Here is a 24,068-nt window from a genome sequence, read left to right as displayed (position 1 = left end):
ACTTTGATTTGAGTTGACGAAGAAGCATAATCGTAGGACTCAGCTCTGTGGAGATGGATGCCAGAAAAGCAGAGCTTGGAGGGGATTACTACAGGATGTTGAGTACTTCAGTAAGCCTATTGGATGGTCTTTATGAAGGAACAAAGAGTGAGATAAGGTTGAAAAGAAAAACTAAGGTGATTTTTGAGGATGACCCTAATTCTCCTCAGAGGTGTTTGTATATCCTTTCTGTTGACAGTGATGAACTATTGAAAGTTCTTGAGAAAGACAGGACCAAATTGGTGAGTTTAGGAAAATAAATCTGGTGGCAGTGCAAAGGATGTTGTTGATGGGAGGGTCAAGAATGAAGGTAGTGATTATCCAGGGGGCTATTACAGTCACCTGACAAAAGAGGACATAAGGCAGCACCAGTAAGAATGGAATTAAGAAAATGAATTTAAGAACAATGGCAAAAGTAGGATAGAGTTCTACTTAGCTGTGAGAGCTCCTTGAGTGCTTTGATTTTTGTCATCTGTGAATCTCCTAAAGCATGGTGTCTAAATGTTACTGAATTCAGTTGATAGAGTGGGCAACATATTTAATATGGAAGATGCTGGAAAGGTAGAAATTTAAGGTCATCCATGGGTTTGCCTTTTTAGCCTGAGTGGAAACCTAGGGAGGAGATGTTGAATCATCTTTTGCTCATATTGGTTCCTGGAACTTAATCCAGTAAGCCACTGAAAATTAGAACTCATGCCTAGGAGAGTAGTAAGGGTCAGGCTCCCAGGCTTAGAGTTCACTACCAGGTAGCTGATGGATGAGGACAAGAGTGAGAGAGAGGACTGAGGAGCAGATTTGGAGGCACGACCACATTTAGGGAGGAGAAGGGAAAAGAATGCAGAGAGAGTCCAGAAAGATTGGTTACAGAAGCATTAGAAGTTTAGTAGTCGTGGAAGATGAAAGAAGCTTTGGTTTGGTAAAGGAGAAGCAAGATGTATAAAGGGCTTCGGTTGGATGGGTGCATTTTGAACGTGATCACCATGTGCTAATGGAAAGAGATCAGAGGATAGAGAGATTGAATGAATGCAAGGGTATGCAGTACAGTGGTAGTATGGTGGGGCTGTGTAATTGAAAGAGTCAAATTCTGGGACAGAACAGGACAGAGACCCATCAGGAAAATGGAGAATATTCCCTGTTCAGATGGGCATGGGAGAAAATGATGAGCCATAATCCAGAGAAAATTTGATATAAAAAGATCGTGGGAGGCCAGGATCTTCTCAGCAAAGTAGATGGTAACATTTGCTGAGAGTAAGGGTTGGGGGGGGAGGGCGGTTAGGATGAGTCAAGAAATTTGAGATGTGTGGAAAAGATTTCAAAGAATGAAGTATTCAAGAGGGATTCAATCCGGGGCAAACAAAAGGGCTGCTCAGTAACACTGGGGGCTTAACTAAGAATGAATGGCATGAATTTTGAGTGGACACGGTCAGCATGGTTGATTGCCTTTCTCAGCAAGGAGCATGAGGGAGCTTGAGAATAGAAGCTGATAGAATGAATTTTTGGAATTAGCGTAGGGTTGGAGGTTGGCAGGGTAGAAGCAGTGGGGAACAAGGGAGGAAGTTAGCGCATGTGGGGGAAGTATGTTTGTTCTAACTGATCTTGTGTTCTATGGTACATGGGGAGCCCAAGAGACCAGAAGTGCAATTGGCAGGCCAAGGTTTCTGGCCAGCAACATCCATGCCTGTTGGCCTTGTTTGGTTAGTTAATACAGAAGGATTTTTTGTTTGTTTTTTTAAATAGATTTATTATAAATTTTATATATATATACATAATATATATTATATATTATTAATATGCTATTGATATTTATAATATTATATATATTATATATAATTGAATGACCTTTATAGGGCTAGTGGAGAAATTGAAATTTTTGGGTGTGTAAGAGCCTTTCCTGTTTCTTTGTACCTTATTTCCTGGATCTTGTTCAGGTGATTTCATGGAAAGTTCTAATAGCTGTGTGCAGTTATTTTACTAGCATTATATTTTTGTGATAATAAAAGATTTGGGGAAAATAAGGAAGCATAAATTGACACAATCTAAAGTTAAGCCATTTGCAAATGGAAAATTAGAATGATACAATAACCCCACAAAGGAGAACAATTCAACCAAATTGTCTTTCTGAGATATTGGAATTATTCTAGTGTATGTAAAGGCGAGAGATGCGATTTTCATGTTTCTGTTTCTAAAGGTCTTTATCATCGATTTTGATTATGGGAAGAGTGCTGCTGCACTGGTTAGACTCTAGATGTTTGGATAGGTGGGTGTTGTTGATTCATTGCAGTAGAGGAAGGGAGCTGCCATTCTTCCTGCTGTCTGAATCTTACACGTTATTTGTGCACCAGTGCTTTGGATGCCGCTCTCTGTATTCTTTATCTTTGTGTCTCTCTTTTCCCCTTCCCCCCTCTCCTTCTTTCCTGAAGTTATTTACGCTTTTTGTATCTTCTTTTCATACCAGCATACAAATTCTGAAGAAGGAAAGCTTTTAGCCTTGCTTTTGAAATTGAGTTGTATTTAAAGTTTCTAATTTAATCAGTTAGGGTTCACTAAGTAGCAGCTATGCACAGAGTTATTTTAACATTAATTTCGTTTGTGGTTTCTACTTGCAGTCCACTTCTGTTTTCAGATTTACACCCACATGATCTGAAGTAAGATGATTCATATGCATGTGTTTTTATGCCTGAGTTTCCTAGTAGTTTCAGGAGTGAAGCCTGACATTAACTTTCTTACCAGCACGTAGATTTCATTATGGACAGTTTGAAGAGAAACACTATTAACAGATATTTTTGTGTGTGCCTACTACGTACAAAGTCCTGTGAAGATTAAGAATGTGTAGTGCCTGGTTTGCCCACAAGGAATTCATGTGAAGTAGGTGAGAGAGAGGATGAGATATAAATGTGCCAAATTAAATGTTAATTCCTTGTCTAAATATCAGTTCAAGATTACGACAAGGACCATGTGACAGATTAGTTTATGGCCAGTTGCCAGCCGACTGGTGCAGCACACACATTCAGAGGTTGAATGAGAAACTCAGAATGGTAAGAGAGAAGTCCGTTTTGTCTGGGCTGGACTGCTCGTGACCCCATCTGAAGAATATACAGTTTGTAGGCCTTTTTGGTTTGGATGATGCAGAGTTGAGCACTAAAAATAAAGCAGTTTGTGGTTGAGTATGTGACAGGCCCTCTGAAGGCAGCTGGCACAGTACAAAGGAACCGGCTTCTGCTCCGAGATACAGTCCTCCTACTCTTTTCCAGGGTGGATGAGCCCTTGATCTTTTGGACTCTGTGAATGTGGACCTACTCTGCACTTAAGTTTTTCTATCACTTAAGTGACATGCATTTTCTGAGGGGTATGGTTATTACTCTTTATTTCTCACTGATGAAATTCTGGAGCATGGGAATGGGGTAGGAGCTCACATTAAAATATATGCAACGTGAAAATAGATGCCAGTTTTTCATCAAGGTGCAAAATGAATTTAATCTTTCTTGAGCTAAGGAATAACATACTCAGTATTTCTGGTTGGAAGAGTAAAGGATTGGTACCGGTAGTTGGCATAGGAAAAAAAAAAAAAAGTATACATCTGAGAGAAATTGGGAAGTTGTAACTTCCATAATTGATTATGTTGGGACAGGGAAAAGAGAGAATTGAAAGATGATTCTGTGAATACCACTGACCACGATGTAGACTACAGTTGGAGAAATCGTCAGGGACAGAAGAGAAGTGATGAATTTTGGGAAATGTTGAATTGGAGTTGCTAAAGATCGATTCATGTAGAGTTGAACTTTCCGATCTATAGATTAGCACACGGGTCTAGAGTAATGGATCTATACAAGTCCTTCTCCTAGAGGTGGTCATCATGGACCACTGCAGAAGTTAACGAGATCAAAAAGATTGTGGAGACAGAATGGATTGTTTGTCTTAGAGGAGAATCCAAAGAAGGCAGTGTCTCAAAGAAATGATCCAGAAGGCAAGGAGCCAGGTTAGCGAATTCTGTGAGTGGCTCTGGTTTGGGCCTTTAGGAGAATGACCGGAGAGGATACATCCCCTGACCTTATAATCCGTGTCCATCATTCTAAAGTCTAAAATTTAAATTCCAATGACGTTCTCATTCTCTTATTATCTTATTTTTGGTTTCACTGCTATGTGACATGCTCTTCTTCATCCTCTCTCACTGACTTATATCAAGATTGGACTCAAATCATAGTTTTGAAAAGCCTTTATAGATGAAACAACCCCCTTTGGTTCACTTTTGATTTCCGTTGGCCTTCATTTTCATAATAGTGAAACAAATTAAGGGTCCACCCGCACCTGATAGAACTGAGAGGTTACAGAAAAATTTTAGAATTATGGCCGTTACAATAGTGATCATGAAAAAAAAAAAATAAACTAAAGATGGGTGTGTGACATCATTTAAAAAAGGGGGAAGATGTCAGAGTCCTCAATTCCTTTTTGTAATAGGCTTAGTCAATTGCTAAGTGAGAGAGCTGCTGTGGATATGGCCTCCCTGGATTCTCACAGTCAGTACGACAAAACTCTTTCATAACAGCTTTTTAGACAATAGGAAGGAGACTGTCCTTCCCATAGGGGTGAGCAGGTTGTAAAAAAAGGCCCTGCAAAAGCCAGTGAAGGAATTGAGGGTGTTTGCACAGAGAAGATAAAGACACAAGAGCATGAGGTATTTTCTAGTGAGAGACTGTCATGTGGAAGGAAGATGAGACTTCGATTGCAAAGAGCAAAATAGCAAAATAGGATGAATAAGTGAAAAATACAGGGAAGCAGATTTTAGCTAACTGTGAGGAAAGTCTTTGAATTGTCAAAGCAGTCCAAAACTAGAGTGAGAGGTGCACTGAGGCAAGTCCCCGTCCTGGAAGCATTCATGCCTACGCTCCTTGGCTTGTTCTTGGGAATATTGGATGCTGAGGGTGTTCATCTGAATTCAGGCTTATCAGGTTGATCTGAGACCTCCAAAAGCCCGTCTGGCTCCCAGTTCCATAAGCCGGTGTTTGGTTTTAGTGTGAGCATACTTGGTTAAAAGAACACAATTCAACATCTGTTTGAAGAGATAGGGGTTCACTATGCTTCAGGGTAGGTCATCTGAAAATCTGTTTTTAGGACAAGGAACTGTAGGTTTAGTCCCCTCTGTCTCAAACGGAAGAGATAGAGGGGACTCAAGTAATGTGTCCTGGTCACCAGTATCAGCTTGCTCTCACCTCTCCTGCTCCTTCTGCCATTTATTTAAAGCCCTGATTTACCGAGATAATACTGGAACTATTACTGGATTTCATACCTTTTCATTTGCATAGTCATATTCAATTGTATATTTATCTAAATTTGGAATTTTTCCACATGGCTATGTGTATAACCCGCTCTGTCTATCCCCAGCCTGTGAACTAGTTGAGTCATGTCATTTTTATCACTCTTGAATTTCAGTGCACCTCAAGCTTCAGAATGCCTAAGAAGCCCTTTGAAGGAATGCCTTTCAGATTTTACTCAGAAGTGTCCCGTTTCAAATTATCGGTAACAACGAATTGATTAAATTAAATTGATTTAGGTATTTATTTCTATAAACTTGATTATAATGATCTGTGCTTATATAATAACTTTACTGCCTTACAAAATTATGAAACTTTACGCATATGCTCATTCATCTGTTAAAAATGCTTTTGGTTATCTTAACCTTTTTTGGACAATGAGATTTTAATCTATCTTAGAACATTAGGCAAAGCAGGTTGGCTTTGCTATGCTTCTTGAAGGTCATTAGGCTTGAGGGTTTTGTAGATTTGTTTGTGTTTTTTTGATGAGTGAAGAAGTAAAATACCAGAGCCTCAGGTCTTCCTGAGAGCTGCTTTATCTTTGGTTTTTAGAGGTTACATTTGGGAAGCATTTGTACATTTCTACATTGTTCTGAGCCTCTGGAACAAACAGACCCAAATTTTTTACTTTGCCCAGAGATTTTAGTCTTGGATTATTTGAGATTTCTTTTTTCTTTTTTTGTATATATATATATATATATATATATATATATATATATATATATATATATATATATATATTTATTGGAGTTCAATTTGCCAACATACAGTAAAACACCTAGTGAACACACATAGATCATCTGAAATAATATCAGTATTATTTTAAATATATTTTTTAAAGATTTTATTTATTTATTCATGAGAGACAGAGAGAGAGAGAGAGAGAGAGAGGGAGGGAGGGAGGGAGGGAGGAGGGAGGAACAGACACAGGCAGAGGGAGAAGAAGGCTCCATGCAGGGAGCCCGATGTGGGACTCCATCGGGGACTCCAGGATCACACCCTGGGCTGGAGGCGGCGCTAAACCGCTGAGCCACATTTTAATGGAATACCGGTATTTTAATGGAAGAGTAAAAATCGTTTAAAGCAATTTTGTTTTCAGAAAAAGGAAGTATGAATATACATTACATAGCAGTAAGGATATACATCTTACATAGATTATAAATGACTTGTCATAGATTATTATCAAATATTGAACTGGATGCAGTTCTAACATGCAGAAGCCCCCAAACCCCCTTTAAGCATAAAGAAAGTAACTTTAGGGCAGCCTGGGTGGCTCAGCGGTTAAGCATCGCCCTCGGCCAAGGGCGTGATCCTAAAGACCCAGGATCTCGTCCCACCTCGGGCTCCCCTGAGCCTGCTTCTCCCTCTGCCTGTGTCTGTGTCTGTCTCTCTCTCAGTCTGTGTCTCTCATGAATAAATAAATAAATGAGTCTTTAAAAAAAAAAGTAACTTTATAACCTTTATATACAAATATATGTGTATTTTACGCAGAGTTTTATGAGATTTTATAAAGATTTCTGCCAAGCACCATCTTTTATAGTCTTTCATGAAATAAGCAAATAAAGTATGGATAACAAGTAGAAAATGTATTTGATGGTTGGCTTGTGCATTTACATATACCTCTGCCTAGTTCAGCAGCATGTTTGAGGTAGTTTATAAGAATACATTTTAAAAGAAGAATAAAACATAGGAATGGAAAATATAGGTATCTGGGAGATCCAAACATGGGGGAAAATCGAAAAAACAGGGAGACTATAGGGTCAGATTCACTCAATTTTGTCTGTAAATTTGGGTCAGAAAGAAAGCATTTTCTTTAATATGTGTATCAGGAAAAAAAAATTATAGCTTCTCAGAGGAAGCAATAGTTTTCCTTATACTCAGCCTGGAAACAGATTTCTTGCAGGGTTTTTCACATAGGGATTACTGAATAGATACTGCCCTCAACAGCTTCCATATAATAACTTTATGCCAAGTTTTTAAAAGATGCTTATTGTAGTAACAGTTAGTGAGGTAATAATGGAAAATGGGGATGAGCCCTTATTATATACCGGAAACTCTGCTTCCCAGGTATGATTCCATTTATTTCCACATCCACCTTATGAGGTAGATTCTGTCATTGTTCCTATTTTGACGAAACGAATTTGCCTAGGATCCATAGTGTTTCGTGGTGGGCCCAGGTGCCCTGATTTGAGATCCTTTGCTTTTAACCACTTCTAGAGCAAAGTACAATTTAGAGATGGTATTTCTGTACCAAAGAATCTGATGAGTCTTTTTTTTTTTTTCGTCAGAAAAGACTCAAGATATCTCTGAACTTTTGTGCATGACAATATTGTCTCCATTTCTTGGAAAACTATGGCACATACTGAACTTCAAAAGCTCATTAGTAAGTTTGAGAACTAATCATCCTCATGCAGCATGACTAGATTCCTTTACTATTATGTGCTAACAGCATTTAGCTATTGAAGGGAGTATGTTTGCTTAGTTACAGACTGATCTGAAACTATATCCCTCTTCAGTAGTTGGAACTGTTGTCTTTTAGAGAAGTTTACATTTACTGTTTCTACCTGCAGTGGGCAGAACTGGGACTAGTTATAAATTATCCAGTAGCAAATTTACATTCAAAATAATTAATAACTTGCTAATGAACCTAACTGACCAAGAGTAGATGTGTTTCTTTGTGAGGTGTCCATTCCCTGGAATTTTGAGGGGCTGAATGTTGCAAAGGGTCTTTCTACACCACGTACAGTATGAAATTAGCTGAGCTGCAAGATGTTTTCCAGCTCTTTTATCCTATTTTCAACTGACTGTCTGTCTGTAAGACTCATTCTGTATTCTCATCAGTAAAATGGAGCTAACGTGCTCTTTCTTAAAATATCATTGACGGTTCTGAAGATCAAATGAATATTATATATTAAAGTCCTTTGAAAATTGCTAAAACTGTAATTGCACAAATTCACTAATTTACTCTTTCAACAAAAGGAAGTATTTTTTCATTTTTTAAAAACTTGTTTAACAACCATACACCAGCTGAGTGGTTGTTAGGTGGCATAGAACATAATATTATATTGTACATACATTAATATCTAATTTGCTTATTTTTAATGCGCTTAGATTATTTTCTTTTGTTAACCACTATTCAACTAGGTTGAACTCTCTGAGGTAAGTAAAATTCTCATTCTCAAAGTTTTACATTTGGATAATACCAACTTGGTAAAATAGTATAGAATTTTAAAGTAAATAGAAATTCTGTTTGCCTGGTTCATTCTCCTCCTTCTTCAGCAGGAATGAGTGAGATTAGAGAGAGATTACTTCCCACCATCCATATATACTCTTCTTCAGAAAAATAACAAAAAAATAAAAATCCTATCTTGATCCTATAAGATAGTTGTTTCTGTGTAGGACATATCTTATTTAAATACGTCGCTTAGGGGTACCTGAGTGGCTCAGTGGTTGAGTGTCTGCCTTTGGCTCAGGACATGATCCTGGGGTCCTGGGATCAAGTCCTGCATGGGGCTCCCTCTAGGGAGCCTGCCCTCGGCCTATGTCTCTTCCTCTCTCTCTGTGTGTCTCATGAGTAAATTAATAAGATCTTTAAAAATAAATAAAAAATAAGTAAATGGGTCTTTAGAATCCTTATTTTTTTTCCCCTCTGATTCTTTTGCTTATTCACACTTATTTTCTTTGAGAATTAACTCAAATCCAATGCCTCACAAAGGCTTTTCTTTGATTTCCTCCACTCCATTCTAAACACCCTTCAATGTGTAAATGAAGCTTTGGCTCTATTGTTTAGCCCCTTTGCAGAGTCAGATTTACAGAATTTTAGAGACAAAAAAAAAAAGCCTCTGCAACTATCCAGCTCCATGCCCTCATTTCCGGTTGAAGAAAATGAGCCCCAGCCACACAGCTGGTCAGTTTCTGAATCAGAATTATAACCCAGGGCAGTTTTCATTAGCTTTGGTTTTGTAGTTGCCTGTTTGGTGTATATGTTGGGTCACCCCAGCTAGAGGATTATTTTGGTCGGGGACTGAGGTTTTTGTTTGTTGTTGTTGTTGGGTTTTTTTGTTTTGTTTGTCTGTGTCGTCCGTCCCGTCCCCCCACCCCACCCCCCTGCACCCCCACCCCTTGCCAGAGATTCCTTCATGGTTCAGAGTAACTAGAATTCTTAGGAAACCAGCCTTTTGGAAGCAGCCGCCAGTAGTAGGCAGCTATTCTTTGGTCTAGTGCTATCTTTAAAGTGTCTTCAATTTTTATTTTAATTTCTGAAACATGCTTCTATATTCATCCATTAGTAGAACTGATCACTGTTATCTGTGGCTCAGATTTCATATTCTCATAGTTGTCCTGACAGGGGGACAGGACTGAATACCTCTATACTATGAATGAAGCAAAATTGCATTTTCTGATTACTTGGAGTACTGCGACGAGGTGATGAGAAGCAGGTCTGTATCTCAGTGTTTAGTAGGCTTTCCTGAGTTTTCTCTAAATTGTGTAGAACAGAACTTAATTAGAACAGTATCCCCTACACCTAGACGTGTATGATGATAGAACTCCTCACATACCACCTGAAATGGGACCTCTGAGGTTGGGACCTATGCATTTCTTTATTTAATATTTTATTGATGAGATAGAAAGCATGAAGAGGAGCAGAGGGAGAGGGAGAAGTAGACTCTGCTGAGCAGAGAGCCAAAGGAACATGGGGCTCCATCCCAGGACCCTGAGATCATGACCTGAGCTGAAGGCAGACACTTAACCAACTGAGCCACTCAAGCACCAGGGACCTGTGTATCTTGATGTTTAAGGATCTCAATAGTAGAGAACCACTGGCACAAAAGAACGGCATTACTGAGATGATGAAGGTCTCATTTTAAGGGAAAATTGTTAAGTTAGGGAGGAGTGCTGGTTGGATGTATGTACAGAATTCTTGTGGAAAGGTACAGACTGACCTCCTGCATCACGAAGTTACTTGATTACCTATGGGATATATCTTGGGGGACCACGTACTAGTTGAATGGCAACTACAAACCTTCATAAACCCAGAAGGGAAGTGCTTAAACCAGGACCGTGGTTGCTTCTGCAGTTCAGAAGTAACACTGTAAACCTACACTGATCATAGAAATGTGCTATCGGAAGCCGCCCGTTTGCCATCTGAATGAGTAGTGGCTGACCCAAAATATTGAAAGTTGTTACAAAGTTGGTTCTGTGGCTGGACGTTGTGGTGCTCATCTTGCAATTGTCTATCGATTAACTCTTCCTCTGCCTCAGTACGTTTCTTCAGTGTTAGATGTAACTGCGTAGCATTTATGAGGCTGCCATATATGCATTGCATTAAATAGTATGGCTCTGTTAAAAAAATAATTTATGTTTGTTACAAAGTTGTACAGGACTCAAGTGGTCACGGAGGTTTAGTTTATAGATGTGGAGTATTGGCAAAAGTCAACTTTATTTTTACACTTAGAACCTTTTCAGGGCCTTGCTTTGGGCTGGGTGCTGTGGGGTCATAGCAAAAAGCTGAGACCAACTTTTGGGCCAAGACAATTACTTTTCAAAGAAGGCAGAGTTGGATAGACTGATGATTGTGATTTGATAGTAATTATGTTTTACTTATTATTTCTTGAATATAATGGGACAGAGAATGATAGTTTTTATTTTTTTAACCCAAGGAGGACTCTAACTCTAGAATTTCACAGATAAGGAAACTTAAAAAAAAAAAAAAGAAAAAGTGAAAACTGTGCCTTAAAGCAGAAGGAACTTTATATTCCCCTTACTAGTGGGTCACTACTAGATCCATGTGTATATGGACCACATGACATTTTCATTTATTCAGTGGAGAGTCTAGAGGGCCTGTGTTGAGCACTTGAATATTGGACATGATTCAAATGTGAGTCAAGTGTGTCTAGAGGCTTTATTCATACCTATTTTCTTTTAGTCAGCAATGCTTCATAATGCCCTGGTTTCATGAATTAATTTTAATGGAATTAAACTTGAACAGCTCAAAATTATATAATTAATTTCATTCAGCTTCAATTAAAGTTACTAATTGAATCAAGCCTACTAGCATGACACCTGGCGGCAGTTAGCTACATAACAGTGGCAGCAAGTATGTAGGACTTTGCTGATGAGCTAGTTTATGTATACTAGTGAGTTTTTATAAAAAGCTCTTCTGTTGATAATCTCAGAAAGGCCTTGAGTTGACTGTAACAGTGGAAAGATTTCTGGAGTTGTTTAAAAAAGTAAAGATTTTAATTGAAACTAACACCTCTCAGGAAGATTACATTTTCTCTAGGATAATGCTGAGTAAATGTTACATAAATCTTCTAGAACATATTGGTTTAGCATGCTTCTGATTTATATTTTACTGCTATATGAATATGGTTATGCTTTCTGAAAATACTTAGCATTGAAGACTCTGCTTTTTTTTTTTTTTTTTTTTTCCCCAGGGATTTTAGCCTCTGGATTTAGTCCTAAGTGGGTGTCCATCTATTTTCATTTGTTGAAATGTGTTTCATGGCAGAACTTTTCAATTGTTGTGAAATCCCCATGGTACATGAGAAACTTTTGCATGTGCAGAAATTTTTTCCTTCCACTGGAAATGTTAACACAGTTGACTAACAACTTCTGTTTGAATCTCTTTCCTTTCCTTGCTTCCATGGCTTGACATCATCCAACTTCTCGTCCTTCCCTGACTCCTTTCTAATTATACAGACCCCTCTTGGTACTCTTATTTTAATGCATTAACTCTTGATGAGCCCATTCACTTCAACGGCTTTAGCAGTCAAGTTTAGGAAGATCAGTGTTTCCAGCTATAATGTGATTTACTTATGATTTGCAAATTCAAATGTGCAATATAAAATTCATCCACTAAACCGTGAAGTCCATGAAGGCCTGAGCCACATCTCACAGTCTTTTGCATCCTCACTGCCTAGCACATAGTCTGAACATGTCCTATGTACAGATATATGTTTTTTAAAGTAATAAATTATTTTCCTCGTCTCTAGGTTTTCCCAGTCAAATCCTTGACCAGGAGTGCTCCATCATCTCCAATCCCATCCTCCCTGATTATCTGTGCAGATCTCTGGCTATGTTATCACATCTACCTCCTTTTCCGTCTTGTCATTCAGTTGGTTGAACTCTAATTAAACTGAACTATTCTAAATCTCTCTTAGTTTCCCTTCTTCTCTTCTCCCTCTTAGGTACATCCATACTCTAGCGATTCTCAAGGACGTAAGTGTAGTAAAATTACCGAATTGCACCACTGCCAAATTGAAATAGAATCTTTGGTGGGGCCCAGAGCCCAGGAATCTGCTTTTTTTTTTTTTTAAAGCCCCCCAAGTGAGTTAAAACACAGTCAGAAGTGAGACACTACTGTGTACAAATGTATTAGTCTACCTAATACATGGTTCTGATAAGGCACTTCATAAAGCTTTAATGGCTATTTTGACTTACGTATCTTGCCTTTAAATTTGATCCAGACTTCTCACCCTCACCTTCACATTCAAATATCCATGCTGTGTCTCTAATCAGACCTTTCCAGTTCTATCATCTAATGTCCCCTTTAAAGTATTTCACACTCCAGAGAGTTGGAACCTTTGGTTGTGGAGTTTGCCCATGCCATTCTCCTACCTGGGATGGCCTTTCTCCCATCTCTGCTTTCAGAATTCCTGCTAATGTTTTAAAGACCATCCAACATGCACCTCTTGCTCTACTGCTTTTCTTGAGCTCTGAATCTGGATGAGTTTCTTTGGCTTCCTTTGAACGTCTTTAGTGCTCTGGACCTCTTAGAACATGGATTTTACCTTGTGTTGTAGTAGCCTTTTGATTGAGTGATGATGTTCCTGATAAGATACTACTTTTCCTTCCTGGCCTTCCTCCTGAGAACCCATAAACCCGTGTATAAATCTCCCATCCTAAATATCCTTCCTTTCTGAAAAAGAGGCAAGGACTGTGAAAACACAGTCCTTGCCTCTTTTCCCAAATTTCCACAGAGAGAGCTCTGCACTCTCTGCTTTCTGTACTTGCTCACACTTCTCAGTGGCTCCTCATTCATCTGCTGGCTGACTTTTATCCCAGTCATTCCATGAGCTCTCTTCTTTGGCATGCTTTCCCTGCCACACCCGTCCCCTAAATGTATGGACTTACTTTCATCCTTTACGTGACCGTTCCACATGTCTCTGTCATGGCAGACCACTTGTGTTACCATGACTTATTTATAATAATCTTAACAGGTTATTTTTACTGTGAATATATTTGTTTCTTTGATGCTCGTCACATGGTAGGTGCTTAATAACTCTATTACTGCTTCAGTAACCTATGCAACAGTCAACAGAGATGCTGCTTCCATTTTCTTAAATTATGGCAGACTTGGAAGCATTTGGAAGAAGTCTTAAAATAGAAAAATAGGTAACATTTAATAATATGTATCTTTTGTTTTATTTAGAAAAATGTGATAAAGAAAATGCTGAGAGAACTATAACTCAAGCTACCGATAGCTGCTTCTCACGTGGAGAGATGCAAGACCAGCCCGTTTGGGGAAATTGTTCGGATGACGAACTCATACAAAGTGAGTATCTTTGGAGAAAAATCAGAGTGATTTGGGTCTATGGCTGTGATAATATGCTTTCTGTTAATTATTCCATAATACTCTCTTGGAAATCTATAAATCAACAGAGTTTCTCTGTAAATATATTCATGAATATTTTAAAATGTAGGGCTGAAACTAAATAGAAGTAATACTGTTTGTCCATCTTCATCCTTTAAAAAAAAAAGGAAGAATTGACCTCTAAATTTTGGATTAATTCTCATAGAGATAAAAATTTGTTTTTGAGCACTGACAAAGTATAATTCCAACAACTCTAAGTGGACTGTGAAACTAAAAAGATAAAGACAGAGAAAAAGGACAGTCAGTGGTTCTTTGGTGATACCATTCCTGTTCCTGTTCTTATGGCCAAATGATTCTAAACCGGTTTTCTTTTGTTGTGTTGTTGTTGTTTATAATTAACATTTTTAGTACCACTTGGTTTCTTTTTATTCTCTTCCTCTTCCTGAAAGTGCTCTATAAAGTATATACAAAAGCTGTGTGATATTGTCATTTGACTGTGGGAATGCCTGGCAACAGCCGTATCTTTCGGGTGCTATTCAGACTGATTCTGCGTCGGGTTCTCCTGTGTAGACCTGGAGCTTTCCCCCGGTAGGCTCAAAAGTTGAATTTGCCATATAACGAATTATTCTCTGTAGTGAGCATGTAAGTATAAAGATTATTGCAGTGCTGATGGGGGAAGCTTGATCTTAGTTACAGAATTCATACCATTAAAGGGAAAGGATTTGAAATGAACTTTTCTCCCTGTTGTCTATACCGGTTACATGGACAGTGATTAAAAAAAAAAAAAAAAATACCGTAAGTTGCATGAAATAGTTTCTCTTTTGAGATAATGATGGTTCGGCCTGTACCAAGGGATGCTTGGTACAAGGGAGCATCCGGGAGCCACCGTCTGGTTTTCCTAACACACACTGAACAAATGCAGAGACAGAGCGCTATGGCCCCCTCTGAGAGGGCTGCTGGAAGATGGACAGCGCAATGGATATCCAAGAGAAAGGCCAATGACAGAAATGCCACTCCTGGCCAAAACACTGTTGGCAAGAATTTCCAAATACTTGCGGGTGACTTCGGACTCTGAATTCTGATCACAGATTTCAGAAACTGTATTTTTATCCTCTATCTGGTCACACTTTTCTAGGCAAAGGCGACTTTGTTGGGTCTACAGAAAAATCTGATATCTGGGTTTGCCAAAACGGAACGTTTTATGTCATCTTTAAACTCGCCTCAAGTCTGGCTAGCACTTCAAAGTTTGACACTGTGATAGCTTCTGCTGTTCCAACTGCCTGACACTAAACTCCACAAGGCTGTCTGGATTTCCTCCTTTGGCCTTCCCTGTAGAGTAGGTGGTCATCTCTGTGTAATTCACTGTCTATCTCTCTTAACCCCACAGTGAGGGAGGCATGTATTTTCCTCTCAGCATTCAGCACATTTAGGGGGGCCCAGTAAAAAACTTTTGTCATAATAATAAGCCCTGGAAAGAAGGTCCTGGCTCAGAGTTGCATGGGGGCAGAGGGGAACATCTGCGGTGAGTCAGGCCCGGGCTGGCTCCCATTCCAGGAGTCCTGTGTGGCTCCCTGAGCACTGTGGAAGAGGCCGACAGCTGGCTCTCATGGAATTGATTTTAGTGTTCCCACTGTAGCGCGAGGTTGGCTGGATACAGGGATCATCAGAAAAATGAGGCCGGCTGGGGTGTGGGAACATTTTCAAATGCACAACCCACTCTTTTTCCAAGCTTCCATGGGACAGCTCAGCTGCATAAGCAAGCAGCGGAGGGGAGTGAGTCTGTTTCACAGGCCTTCTTTTGCTCTATCTATTCTTGAGAGTGGTTAGAAGGGCTGGCGGCTCACGGCTGCATTGTCCTGGATGGCTGCTGCTTTCTTTGTTGGACGTTTAAGGCGTAATTTATAGGGGACTGTTAGCTGTCAGTGTGATGAGGCTGTTTTTACTTTTCTGAGAATAACTGAGCTCTGGAAAGTCAAGGGAGTGGTTGCTTTGGAAATTGTATTCTAATTAAAGGGTGTATTCTCAGGCCTCATAAACGAGATCCAAGCTGAGAATAATTTCCAAATTATTCTTTGAACTTTAACCCTGACCTCAGTGGACCACCCGCTTGTGGCTCACACTTGGTTCATGCTCCACACAGAAGTTTGAGCTTTGTGCGTCTTCCCTGGTCCTTCTAGAAAACATTGCAGGTGGCAGACCTCAGGTACAGTGCTCTCAGGGCCTGGATTTCAAATTGGTTGCCCTTGAGTTGCTAACTTATTACAGAGAATCCTTTCTGGAAGTTATAAATAAAAGAGAAGAAATCCATATGGAATCAAACATTTCGAATAAATAGGCCACACACAATCTGGTCAGGGAATGTGCATTGTGATTCTCTTTCTTATGAAATTTAAATTTAAAAAAAATTCCAACTACTCAAGTTGGTTTAAAAAAAAAACACCTAAATCAGTAAAGAATTAAAAACGTAATGGAGGTTTTTGAGGAAATTTTATGATCAGAAGGTTTTATTTTTTCATCTTATGAATTTTCTTTTTACACTTTAAAAGGGATCCATATTCTGAGGAAATGTTTTGGTCTATAATTTCTGGAATGGGGCTTATATTTTAGAGTTTATATCTTTTTATGAGAACACGAGTTCAGACTTTGGCTTTTCCCCTCAGATTATTGTATATAATTCAGTATATAATTTGGAGCTATGCCGTGTTTTTATCATCACTGTTCCTCTGAATTGGTAAAATAAATGTGGCAGGGAAATGACACCCTCAATTAATATTAATTTTTCTATTTAACCCATAATATGCATAAACTGATAACAGGCAGTAGGCAACATTTCATGTTTTAATTAGACTAGAAAAGGAACAGAAGTAACATTTTGATCTTAGTCTTTGGGGGGATTTCTAAGGTAGGAAGGAGTGTTGTGTGAGTGTGCCTGTGTTTATACTCAGATATGTGTAGTATTTTCCTTTAATTTAGGTCAAATTCTACTCTAATTATTTCCTAGAGAGAGAGAGAGCACGCTTCCATTTTTCTTTGTTCTTCTTTCTAAAGTGCCTCAGGTCTCTATTGCAGATTTTTCTAGGTCTTTCTGAAAATTCTTATTACTTAACTTTATCCTTGGACATTGCTTTTACAGAAACGTCTCCTAATTCTAAATGTCATTACTTAACTCCAGAAATTTTCCTCAGCTCCTCTTCTGAAATAAATTTCCCATTAAATTAAACTATTTCGTTCAGCTAATTCTCTCCTTTGTGATTTTGCAGAATTCCCATGATCTGAAGCAAAGTCAGAATGCTCCACTTAAATGGTAATCCTCATTCTAGTTAACCCATTTATTCATTTTGAAGAGTTTTTAGCTCATAATAGTAAGCACTTAATTGGTAGTAGAATGCAAGCTGCTTCTCTAATTCACACTTGTCTCCTCTTTATGGGGCTAATGCATCCTACGTTTTCACCAGTCCTGCTCTGGAAACCTTCCTCTTGGCATCCTTGGAGTTTCCCTTCAACACCACCAGGCTCGGTTCTGAGGAGCTCTGTTACTTCTTTGCTAAGACTTTGACAACTTACCTCTGATCACTCCTTAGAGAATATTACTTTATCACTTGAGGGAATGCTTCTTCTATGTCAGATATTTTTAAAAAGGCAGATATTCAGGCATACTGTTTATATACCAAAAACATTTCTTACTTGATGATAAGGAAAGAGCATGAGAGATTTGGATTTAAATTTTACCAGCAGTTCTGATGTCTGAATGCACATTATAGTTCATATTATTAATGTTTACCTTTTAGAATTCACTTTATATAAAAGAGGACATAAACAAGCCCCCAAAATAAGTACCGCCCAGTAAGATTGGGGGAAATAGCTTTCGTGTTACATTTCTAAGGTGATCTGGAATTCTCTCTTAATATTGTGTGCTCATTCATTCTGGGATCCCATATTGGGAGTAAGTCTTTGTGATTTCATCTTGCTCAGTATCTTTTCCTCCATTTGTCTCTCAGAAAAACTCTCTTTTTAAAAAAAATACGCTGACCAAATGGTTATGTAGCTGCAGTTGAGATGCTTTGGCTATCGCTGTCAAGAAGAATCTTGAGCCATAAGTTATTCCAAAATCCAACTCGTGATTTGGTTTCAGGATTGGGTGGACAATCATAAGCTCTTTGTGATGGTTACCTGTGTTTATCTCATTGATCAATGACCACCATTAGGCTACATTCTAGAATCCACCTCAAGTTTACTGACACGCTTCTTCCTTAGAATGCATTATTCCACGCTCATCTGGATTTTGATCAAGATGTAGAGAGAACCATTCCCCATGTTTTTGCTTTGGGCATCTTACAGCTCAGGGTCCTGGATGCTGACTGCCAGGTTTGGATCCTGAGTACATGATTATTGCTGGTATTGGGTAAGTTACTTAAACTCTGATCAGATTTCTCATTTTTTTTAAATGGAGGTGCTAATTCTGTATATCTGGTTGTGTTATTTTAAGGATTATATGAGAAAATGTATTTTGTGTGCTTAATTAGCAGAGAGCTATATGTGTAAACCTTGAATGAGTTTATTGGTTTTCATTATTACTATTCTCAGGCCCAAGTATCAGTTACAAAGCTTTGTTTTGTGTTTTAGGGTTTTCTTTTTTTTTTTCTTCTTCTTCTTTCTTTCTTTTTTTCTTCCTTTTTTCTTTTTCATCCATGATTCCAATGAGTTGCATGTCCAGACATACTGGGTATATAGACCCATGTCTTCTTGAGATTGTTGATTTGTGTGTATGTCACAACAGTAGGCAGCACACTGGATGCTACATGGTTTATGCTCGATAAATGCATAAGAAGCACATAGAATTAATGAGGTTTTTTACCCATCTTGCTTGTATTATTTCAGACTTTAAGGTCCTCTCATGAACATTCTAAACCAATACATTCTTCCTTTTATTCCTTCTAACCCCCTCCTTACTCCCAAGCCATACATGATTCATTCATGTCAAATTCCAAATATTTATAGATGACTCTAAGGATATTCAGGCAGTCAAGTCATAGGTTTGACTGCTCTTCTCTGATAAGTCCTTCTGAAGAGTTCTCAGTGAACTATGGCAGTGCTCTGAATAACATTTCACTGTCTGTGAATATGGGCAGAAATGGCACTTTATGTAGGACCTTTTTTGGTTCCCTATTTCTTCTTTTTCTTGGCTGGCTAATAAGAAAAGAATATGAGACTAATTTTGTCCCTCCCTCTGTCCTTCACTCCCTCCTTTCTTCCCCCATCCCTCTATCCCTCCATCCCTGCAGCCCTTCCTCCGTCCCTCCCTCCATCTCTTACTTACTCCCAACCTCTTCACCCCACTTCCTTCTCTCCCTCTCTTCTTCCTTCTCTTATCTTTCTCTACCTTTTTAAACTAGTTTTTAAATGCTTTGTGTTCTGTAAAGTATAATGTGTGTTGTTGCTGTTGGTGTTCTTACTATTCCTGTGAATGTTTTAGTTGATGACTTTACCCTTCACCCTTACCCTATACCATGACTTGTTTCATTTCCAGTCTCTCTGCTGCTGCCCTTTTGTCCAGCGTTTTCAGTCTCTTTCTGATATCTCTAGAATCTTTTGGTCTTTATTGGGGGAGATGAGATGGTATTGAGTTGAAGTGATAGATGGGGTTCAGTGAGGGAACCAGATTTATTCCTTTCCCATTTGGGAGTTTCTTTGAGCCTCAGGGAGGAACTGAGGCCTGGGAATTACCTCAGAGATCACCCTGAAAATGCTAACCACCAAAGAAATAACTAACATTGTAAAGATCAAGACCATAAATGCTGCGGTCTAGATAATTTTAGTTCTCAAACCTCCCAACTTCCTGGAGCTGAACACTGTGTGAATTTACACATAAATTATTCTTTGTAGAGCATGTTATTCGTGGATAACTTTCAGGATTAGGAGTCAAAATATAACTTCTAAAGCTGAATAAGAAATCAATTACATTAAGATGGAGTGTTACGGAGTGCTGACCCGGTGTTCTGTTTGTGATAGAGCGATGAACAGCACAGGTGTGGTCTCTGCGTTCAGAGTTTATAGTCTTGAAATAATGTGTGTTATGAGTGCTGTGATGGGAAAGGGCAAGCTGCTGTATTTTCACATTGGAGAAACACAGAGTCTCACATTGGGGAGAGGTCAAAGAGGGCTTTCCAGAGGGAGTGATCTCTGCGGTAATGCCTAAAGGGTTAGCCAACTCAGGCAGACCATGGGAGTGGATGGAGCCATAGTGTCCCAAGCCCCCAAAACAGCATACTTATAGGTCGAGAGGTAAGAGGTCAGCTTGAGGAGAGTTGCAGAAGTTTTGTGTAAGCTGAGATGTAAAATGTTCGAAGAAAGCTGGAGAGCGGTGAATGGCAAAGAATCCGTTAGCGGAGGGTTAAGGGAAGATGGAAAGTATTGACGGGAGTAGTGACTTAAGTAGGTTTATGTTTTTGTTTGCCTATATTTTAGGATGATTACTGTTGCAGTAGTTGGAATATAAATAAGAATGGGAAACCAAAAGTATCAGGAGACCAACTGAGAGACTGTTGTGTTGATCCAACTTAGAAAGCTATGTCTTGGAAGGGGACATGGCAGATAGGATTCTACTTTCAGTGGTGTACGATCAGTGAGATATATGGGGTAGGCAAATAGCAGGTGCTGGTAATGAAACCAGAATTTTTAGTTTGGACAGATGATAGTTGTGATGAAAAGACAGTAGGGCAAAGGATTTAAGGACATTGTCCAAATAGGGTTTGAAATTCTGGGCTGTGGATGTCCAATGGGTTGAGAAGGAAGTAAAAACAAAAAAGGCCTAACAAATAAGAAAAATAGCCAGAGAGGCTAACAACCCCCAGGAGGTTTCTATTTCTGAAGACACAAAACAGAACAGATATCAATGGAGTACGTGAACAGGAGAAGTGGAAAGAGATGGATTATGAGAATGGGAAGTAAGAATTTAAGATTTTTGAAGTGGAGCGATCCCTGGTGAGGACAAGGTGTAAGATGGCGGTTGCAAGGATGGGTGACTGAAATAGTTTCTTCCAAACCCAGAGTGCTAGATTTAGAAGAAATTTTGGAGGCTTCATAAAAATTACCCTGTTCAGCAAGTGGGGAAACATCCAGAGTTTTGTTTCAATCAGTATGGCCAATAAAAGGCAAAGCTGGGGCTTGTCTAGGGTTTTTTTGAGTCTCAATCATCTGAATTCCTCTTTGAAACTGAACAGTTTAGGAGAGGCCAGCAAGTTGGTGATCTCTGGTTCTTTCTGCTTTGCCCTAAGATTAGTCACCTGTTGTAGAGGAATGAAAGAGTAGTTGATATTCTCTAAGCTGAGGACTCTGAGATGAATGAAAAATAGTGCGTGTTGTTTGGAGCTGCTGATTGGCTTCATAGTAAGAGTCAGAAAGGTCTTCTCTATCTATTCAGTAACATACAAAATAGGGATTTTTAAAAAAGATATATGTAATTGTCTCCTATACAAATGTGTGTATCTATATAATTTGTATCAAATTATAGGTGTATGTATTTTTTTTTTCCTGAATAGAAGTTGTCTCTTCACAATAGTTACTTTTAGGGAGCTCTTGAAATTGAGTGGAGATGCACTGGTGAGGAGAACTTTCACTTAATATTCTATATACTTTCCTCTGTATCATTGATTTTTTTCCCCCTTGGAGTGAATTATTTTATCATACTGGAAGCAATAGTATTTTAAAAAGAAAATTTCCCAAATAGCAAAAAATACTAGGGTAAGGGCCCAGCTTCCCAAAGCTACATGATAGCCCAGTCACTTGTGAGAAGTGCTTCAAGTCACAGATAAGCTAGGAGATTCAGATTCCTTCAGGCTCTGCAGGAGACAGCACCAGCTAAATAAATTGGTGGGTGGGGTGTGTGTGGACTATAGCGCAAAATGAGAATTTGGATCCCCTTATTCAAACAGTGTGAATTTCAAGATGGCAATGGCAAGCATTAAACAAGCTCAGGGTCCTTCTGAGCATGGGACTCTGTTACTCCTCAGACACAAGTCACATGGCCATGAAGCTGGGCCTGGCTGGAGGCATCAAGGTAATAGGGATTCAGTTCTGGTAAGCAAAAAAGAATACTGTATACCCATTTTACAATTTGCTTTTTTCAGTAAGTCTCTGAAATTGTAGAATGAGGAAGTTTTTCTGGGCTGGGCAGATCCTGCCTTTGTCACAAGTATAAGTAGCTTGTATATTGGTACTTGGGACAATTGCCATGCAGTGGACTCTTGAAGGCAGTGGTTGCCAGCTTTTATCCAGCCACAGGAGGACCGAGGCTTGCTTCTGGCTTCAGCTTTATCCACGGCACAGCACAGGAGAGGGTGTATGAGAATGAAGAGGGTTGGTGGAAATCCCTCCCCACTCCTTCCCCTCCATCTTAGCACAGCTGGGAATCTGTACCATGATTTGTTCTGGGTTGCCTTCAGTGAGTCTTTCAGAACTCAGTGGTAAAGCTATGCTCCAGTTTTCCATCAGAAGCTGGATTCTTCTCAAGTCCTAGGGTTCCACAGTAAGACACCCAAAGTCAATGAAATTTCTTTTAAAACCCTCTGATGCTGGTACTAGAGGGCAAAATTGCATTAAGTGAGCTAGAGAAGAGAGTGGGTGGAGAAATTTGTTCTGCGCTGGAATATAATCTAATTAAGTACATTTCCCATGGTGCTTGAGAATTTGGAATGGGAAATTTAAGAAGAAACAAAAAGATTCCCACCATCTCAAATTGTTATAAATAATTGATTCATGCCAGTGTGATCTTGAGATTGTATTTATTTATTTTTAGAGAGAGAGCAAGCATAAGCCAGGGGGAGGAGCCGAGGGGGAAGGAGAGAGAGAAGAATCTCAAGCAGACTCTGCTCTGAGCTTGGAGCTGACTTGGGGCTCTGTGACCTTGAGATCATGATCTGAACTGAGACCAAGAGTCGATTGCTTAACCGATTAAGCCACCCAGGCGCCCCCATGCCAGTGTGTTCTAATAAGACCATACATGGCATCTTTGGATGCCGCCCATCGTTCCTTATCTTAATGGAAAAAGATACTGTCCTGTCATCAACGTAGAGGCCCACCTTTGCAGGACATCTTCTCCATATTTGTTCAGGGCTGCAAGGGTGCTGTCATAATCACAAAGGTGAGTGAAACGTAGGCAGCAGCGGTGAGAATAGCACATCAAGGAATGGTGTGATTGTACGCAGTTAGCATTTTCCTACCCTTCCTGTGAGCTGGGTTCTTCGGACTATACTTCTTCTGTGCCTAGTAAATTTTTTAAGAGATTTATTTATTTGAGAGAGAGAGAGAATGCAAGTGGGAGGAGAGACAGGGAGAAAAAGAATCTCAAACCGACTCCCCACTAAGCACAGAGCCTGACAGGGGTGGTGGGGGCCTCAGTCTCACCACCCTGAGATCACGACCTGAGCCAAAATCAAGAGTCAACCAACTGAGCTGCCCAGGCACCCCCAGTAATTTTTTAAAAAACATTTTATTTATTTATTCATGAGAGACACACAGAGAGAGGCAAAGACACAGGCAGAGGGAGAAGCAGGCTCTCTGTGGGGAGCCCGATGTGGGACTCAGTCCCAGAATCACACCCTGAGCCCAAGGCAGTCTCTCAGTCACTGAGCCACCCAGGCATCCCCCTCCAGTAAATTGTTAAAAATCATATCAGATAGCTCTGAATATGAATATTTACTACTGGAAATGTTAAATTAAACCCAGTTCTTACATATTTAGGTTTTTTATATTTTTTCATTTTCACCAGTTTCAGGTGGTTGACTTTTTGGTCTTTCATGCTGAAACAGAGCAAATGCCATTCAGTATTTTTTAGGTAGGTGTATATAATTTGCCTTTTTCTTTTTTTTTAAATGCAAGGTCAATCTTATTTAATTTCTTAAAAATTATACCCCAGCAAAATCTATGTGTGTAATATTTAGAACGTATCTTAAATATATATCAGAAGATCTTTTTTATAGGAGACTGAATAATACTGACTTTTGCTAGGTAGTCCAAATTTGTTTGGACTGATTCAAATCAGGGTAAAAAAAAAATCAATTTATTTCAACATTAAATTTGAACCTTACTACCACTCCCAGTGCCTGGAAGGTTGATGTGAAGTGGTG

At 39.2% G+C, this 24,068-nt stretch overlaps 1 protein-coding gene across 12 annotated transcripts in view; it reads left to right on the top strand.

Annotated features, from left to right (window-relative positions):
* The window catches only part of MDFIC (MyoD family inhibitor domain containing), a 290,769-nt gene that overhangs the window by 193,076 nt on the left and 73,625 nt on the right, over nt 1-24,068 (top strand). For 9 of the 12 annotated variants that reach the window (XR_013356413.1, XM_077856095.1, XM_077856096.1 and 6 more), the window contains one exon: nt 13,783-13,905. Coding sequence is in view for 11 of the 12 variants with exons in the window: in XM_077856095.1 (XP_077712221.1) it covers nt 13,783-13,905 (123 nt within the window). In the remaining variant the exon portion in view is untranslated. The other 3 variants (XM_077856098.1, XM_077856099.1, XM_077856094.1) reach the window with 3 other exon arrangements.

The sequence above is a fragment of the Canis aureus genome, chromosome 18 (genome assembly GCF_053574225.1).
Source record: "Canis aureus isolate CA01 chromosome 18, VMU_Caureus_v.1.0, whole genome shotgun sequence".
NCBI classification, from domain to species: Eukaryota; Metazoa; Chordata; class Mammalia; order Carnivora; family Canidae; genus Canis; species Canis aureus.
The sequence above is the reverse complement of the archived record's forward strand: the minus strand, read 5'-3'. Positions and strand labels throughout refer to the sequence as shown.